This window comes from Gossypium arboreum, chromosome 1 (assembly GCF_025698485.1).
Source record: "Gossypium arboreum isolate Shixiya-1 chromosome 1, ASM2569848v2, whole genome shotgun sequence".
Taxonomy (NCBI): Eukaryota; Viridiplantae; Streptophyta; class Magnoliopsida; order Malvales; family Malvaceae; genus Gossypium; species Gossypium arboreum.
Window position 1 is genome coordinate 75,119,167 of NC_069070.1, and position 5,345 is coordinate 75,124,511.

The following is a 5,345-nucleotide window of genomic DNA, read 5'->3' on the forward strand; positions in this document are numbered from 1 at the left end:
TCAGATTTTAGTTTTTATATTTTAACTTAGTTGAAATAATTAGGTAAAAGCTATTATATTAAGAGTTAAATTGTATTTTATCCATTTTATTAAAAATGAGTGAATTAGTCCCTATACATTAAATTAAATATCAATTTGGTCTTTTCTATTAAAAATTTTATCTATTTGTATGACTAAAAGTTTTCATGATTGATAGAATAACATACCACAAGTATCTCATGTTGGCATATAAGAAATAACTTTTAACAATGAAATAGATAAAACTTATAACAAAAGGACTAATTTGCTCTTTTATGCAAGATACAAGACTAATTTGTCTATTCTTTATTAGAAGAGATAAAATGCAATTTAACTTCTTCTATAAGAACCTTCATGGTACTTTTACCAAACAATTAATACTGTTTAATGAATTTTATTTGTAGATTTGTTCACTATTTAAAATTTCTTCAAAAGTAAAATTCAAATAATTAGATTAATTTGAAAATTTCTTTTTAGAATAATAAATAAGTAAAACTAATTACTCACCACAAATAATTTTTGAGTTTCTAAAATTCTTAACCAACAAATTTTTTAACCATTGACTAAATTCTCAAATTCAATATACTACAATGACTAAACTTGGAATTTCTCCATCATTTTAATTTCTATATCAGCGTGTCAATTAAAAAAAAATCCATGTTCATCGCTTCAAACTCTGGCCAAAATTTTCAATTTCTTCATCGATGGCCAGAACCCAGTTCTTTTTTTTTTTTGTTTTTTTTTAAAAATTTACAGTTAATTAATGGTGGATGAATCTCTTTCTCTCTGTGAAGGACTTCTCCAAAACCCAGTACCATGAAACCTTTCCCACATCTCTTCTTCAAGTTGGAACAATGCTTTATCGGCTTCTTCAGAAACCTCCATCTCCACCATCAATTCTTTGGCGCATACCATGGGATGATTCCGCAACTCCCTTTCTTCACACCCATATCGGCTCCCATAGTTTCTCGGTTGAAACAGCCCTTTTTTCTGCAACTTCTTCCGCCTTTTCTGACGGAGTGCACGGCGGCATAGTCCTGCGGGAACCTTGTATACCACTAAAACCAAAAGGTTCGCTATCCCACAAGGACAACAACAACAAACAGCCGCACACTCCGCTGCTGTCCCCCCACAAAGCTCCCCGAACTTGGCACTTTTCCTCGAGCTGCTATTCCGGCTGTAACGACTGCCATCGTCAACCATGGAAAGAGAAGAAGACGTGGAACGGCTTTGCAGTAGCGGTTGCCGCCGGGAGCCGGTGGTCGGGGTCCTTACGATTATCCGGCGAGACATTGGATAATTTGACGTTGATTTTGCTTCTTTTCCCCTTAGTTTTGGCAACAATGGATGAAACTGAACAATCTTCAGACTCCTTTGATGAACGATGTTTATAAAAGAACCCAACAATCAAACAAGATGGCTACGAAAGGCAAAACAACAGAACTAAAAACAGAGGAAGAAAGGTATAACAAATGAAAAACAAAGAAACAAAACCAGTTTTTTTTTTTAATCTAAATTTTCGGATATTGAACTTGTGGGATCTCTTTTTCTTTTCTTTTTTTTTTTCTTTCTCCAGCTTGTTTTTGGTTCCTTTGATCTATTTCATGCTATATTTAGGGTTACCACAGGAACAAAACCAGAGTTTCTGTCTGGTCTTCTGTTGTTTTTTTTTTTTTTTGGTAAGTGCTAGTGTTTGAAAAACTGAGGTTCCAAAACGAGAAAATTTTCCTTATATAACGAAAATGTTTAGGGGATTTGGGTGTGGGACAAAGTTTGGTTTGGTGAATAGATTAGCAATTCCTTCCAAATCCCAATCCTCTAAATATCTGAATTTAAAATTTAAGTTTTAAAATATTAAATAAAAATCTAGAAAGGATAAAACCGGTTAAGGAGTTTGGATATTTAAATTTTTGTATGAAAATATAAAATAAAAATTTATTATTGTATGAAATCATAAATTAGAATACATATGATGTTAAAAATAACAAATAACAAATAATGAAGCATATAAATACAATAGATTAAGAATAATAAAGTGTATAATAAAATTAAAATGTATAAAATATCAAAATTAAACTTTAATTGAGTTGTAATTTAAAATTTTACTAATGTAATTGGTTGATATCGGTTCAAATCTTACCATCTGCATATTTTTATTGTTTTTTAATGAAAAGACTAAATTACCTTCAAATATTATTACTTATTTTAATTGTGAAATGATATTTTAGTAAATTTTATAATCGAGTTGATGTTGGTTGACTCATGACACTAACTCAATTAGGAGCTTAAATAATAATATTAATAAAGAATTGATAAAATAAATAAAATGTGTACAATAAAATTAAAATGTATAAAAATATTAAAATGAAGTTTTTATTGTGTGGTAAATTAAATGCTTTACTAATGCAATTAATTGATGATGTGGGTTCAAATTCCACCATTTGCTTATTGGTTTTTAAAATAAAAATACTAAAATACCCTCGAATAATATAATTTATTTTAATTACAGAAAGATATTTTTGTAATTTTATTGTCACACCCGATTTTCGTTTAAGTCCCAAACTTTAGGAAAGATGGGGAGATACTTTAATAAAATAGTAAGTTGGCGGGTTTTACTGGAAAACTTGAAAAATTTTGTGGCAAATTGGTAATTGGTTGAGTCTAATTCTGGTTCGGTTCAATTAGAACTGGATGGTCTCTTCATGGAAAACAAAATGATTGTCGATGGGTGGATTAATTGAGGCTTTGGTGACTGTACGCGAAGGGATATATATATATATATATATATATATTTATGAGTGAGGAGGGTTATTCTAAAGGCATGATTCACGTCATTTCTGTTTAATTTCCTTTTACACCATCTTCTTTAGTTGCTCCAAAGAAGAGAAAGTTGAGGAAAACACTGTATGTGTAACAGCCCATATTCAGTGAAATCGAAATAGTGGTTTCGGGACCACAAATCAGAGTCCAAAAGAAAATTATTTTTATATTTTTGCATGGTTAGTATTTTGCTAGGAATGTCATAAGAAAATTCTGACAAGAAAATTTTATCGATTTTGTGCTTAATTATGGATAGGACAAAATTGCATAAAATGCAAAAGTTGGATTCTAATAGCTAGAAGGATCAAATAGCTATGGAATTCAAAATTTGAGATCCTTATATAGTAATTAGACTATTAAAGAAGAGTTAGTAGATATTTTTGGTGATTCATCCATGGAAAAATTAGAAAAGGTTAAGGACTAAATTGTAAACTAAAATAATTAAAAGATGATAAATTAATAAATAAGAAATATCATCATATATTATCATATTCATCCCCAAAATACATGGAAACCTAGGAGAGAGAGAGAAGAAACTAATCAAGCTTAATTGAGTAAGTATTATTGTCCCCTTTTTTAGTAATTTTTATATTTTTGAGATTGGGGATCAATTTGAAAAGTTATCAAAGTATAGAATTTTTTCCATGGATGAATATGTTGAAAATTTGAAATCTATAGTAGAAAATGAAAGGTTGTTGATAGATAAACAACTTTTACAAAGTGAATTTTGATGAAATTGTGATTTAGGGACCAAATTGTAAAGTTATGAAAATTGAAGAAAAATTTTGAGTTTTATAGAATACATGTGATGTAAATTTTATATTAAAATTTCGGTTAGGCTTGGAATAAGGAATAAATTGCATGAATTTCATTTTCCGAGCCTAGGGACGAAATTGAAATTTATGGAAAGTTTAGAGACAAAATGGTAATTTTACCTAGGGTGTAAATTGAGTTTAATAGAATATGTAATGTGAGAAATTGATAATTAAATTCATTTATATAGATCCGGATAACACAAATTCAAAGCTAGATCGAGGAAAAAAGAAAGTTTCGGAATAGTAGATTTTCTTGTATGAATTATTATCGAGGCAAGTTCGTGTAACTTATTTATGTATGTTAATATGTTTGAATTCAATGTTGTATTTGGGTGAATTATTTAAATGTTTAAAGTATGAAATAAATCACATGCTCGATATTGCTCGATAAATGACAAGTTCCGTTTGAATAATGAAATTCGATGGATATATGATTTCCTGTATTGAATGTGGTCCTGCATATGTTGCGGACAGAATATAGCTTGGATGAGCAATCCTATTATAGCCCTCTCGAGCATCCTGTTATATTGTTCCTGTGAGCATCCTGATCGATAGTGATTTTGCATGTGTTGCACATTACTACAGCTCTTTGTGAGCATTCTGATACATGTTTCGATCGGTTGTGATCCAGCATATAATACGAACACAAACACCGCTCTTCATGAGCGTCTTGGTAAGCTCGCTTGAACTCTCTATTACCTTATCTGAAGCTCCCTAATATTATCTCTTCGGAGATATTTGAAAAGCTCTATAAGCTTCCTGAGTAAAAACTCTTATGAGTTTCTGGTTAGCTCGGATAAGTGTCCTGTTACATGATTACATGGCTCATTTGAGCATTCTGACATATGGCTCGAGAGTATGCTCGCTGATTATGTACCCTGATAGGTACCCCTGTTTATGAATTGATAGTTTACAGAATTGTACACCTTAAGTGTACTATTTGAGTATCCATCGATATTTTAATAATTCACGGATAACACTCTTGACATAAGAAAATGATAAGATAAATAGAAATAGGTCATGAATGTTCTGAATTATTTGAAGAAGGATTATATGATGAGCTCATCTATGATTATTTAATATATAAATGTATTATAAGACTAACTTGCTTGATTGAGTATATGTGTTTAGGTAAACTTGCCAAAATGATGAAAGTATGTTAATTGTATGCTTAATGATGTTAAATGTGATTGGTAAGTTTTAATTTCTATTATACGAACTTACTAAGCATATAATGCTTACTAGGTTTATTTTCTCTGTTTTATAGTGCTCGGAAGCTCGCGAAGGTTAGAGATCGGTTGGAGCATCATCACACTATCTACTAGCTTGTTTTGGTATAAATAGTAAACTCATTTTGGTATAATGGCAAGTATAGATAACTTGGCGATTGTTGGCTTATAAATGTTGTTTGTAATCTAGCCACTAGAATGGCTAGTAATAGTTATGTTTTGGTATATCTAATAAGGTTGTTTTATGGCAATATCATGAGTATATATTATGGATTGATTAAGTTATGTTAAATGAATATACTTAATAAATATAAAATTATAAATATGTATGCATGTAATGATATACCATGTTAGATGTTAAAATTAGTTTAGTTATAATGATTGGATTGGCTGGTATATATACTTGTAAGTGTTGATGTAGGTTATTGGCAAATTTGGGTGAGAAATAAAGTTAGGAAATGAC

At 30.1% G+C, this 5,345-nt stretch overlaps 1 protein-coding gene across 1 annotated transcript; it reads right to left on the reverse strand.

Moving 5' to 3' along the window:
* Positions 1–551: 551 nt before the first annotated feature.
* Positions 552–1,799, reverse strand: LOC108482665 (uncharacterized). Its single transcript, XM_017785788.2, has one exon. The coding sequence runs from the start codon at positions 1,309–1,311 to the stop codon at positions 775–777; it is 537 nt and encodes a 178-aa protein (XP_017641277.1). The 5' UTR covers positions 1,312–1,799; the 3' UTR covers positions 552–774.
* Between the last annotated feature and the right edge of the window lie 3,546 nt (positions 1,800–5,345).

Bases quoted from the DNA above. Each gene is read 5' to 3' on its own strand.
- LOC108482665 (XM_017785788.2), bottom strand. From the start codon at position 1,311: ATGTCTCGCCGGATAATCGTAAGGACCCCGACCACCGGCTCCCGGCGG.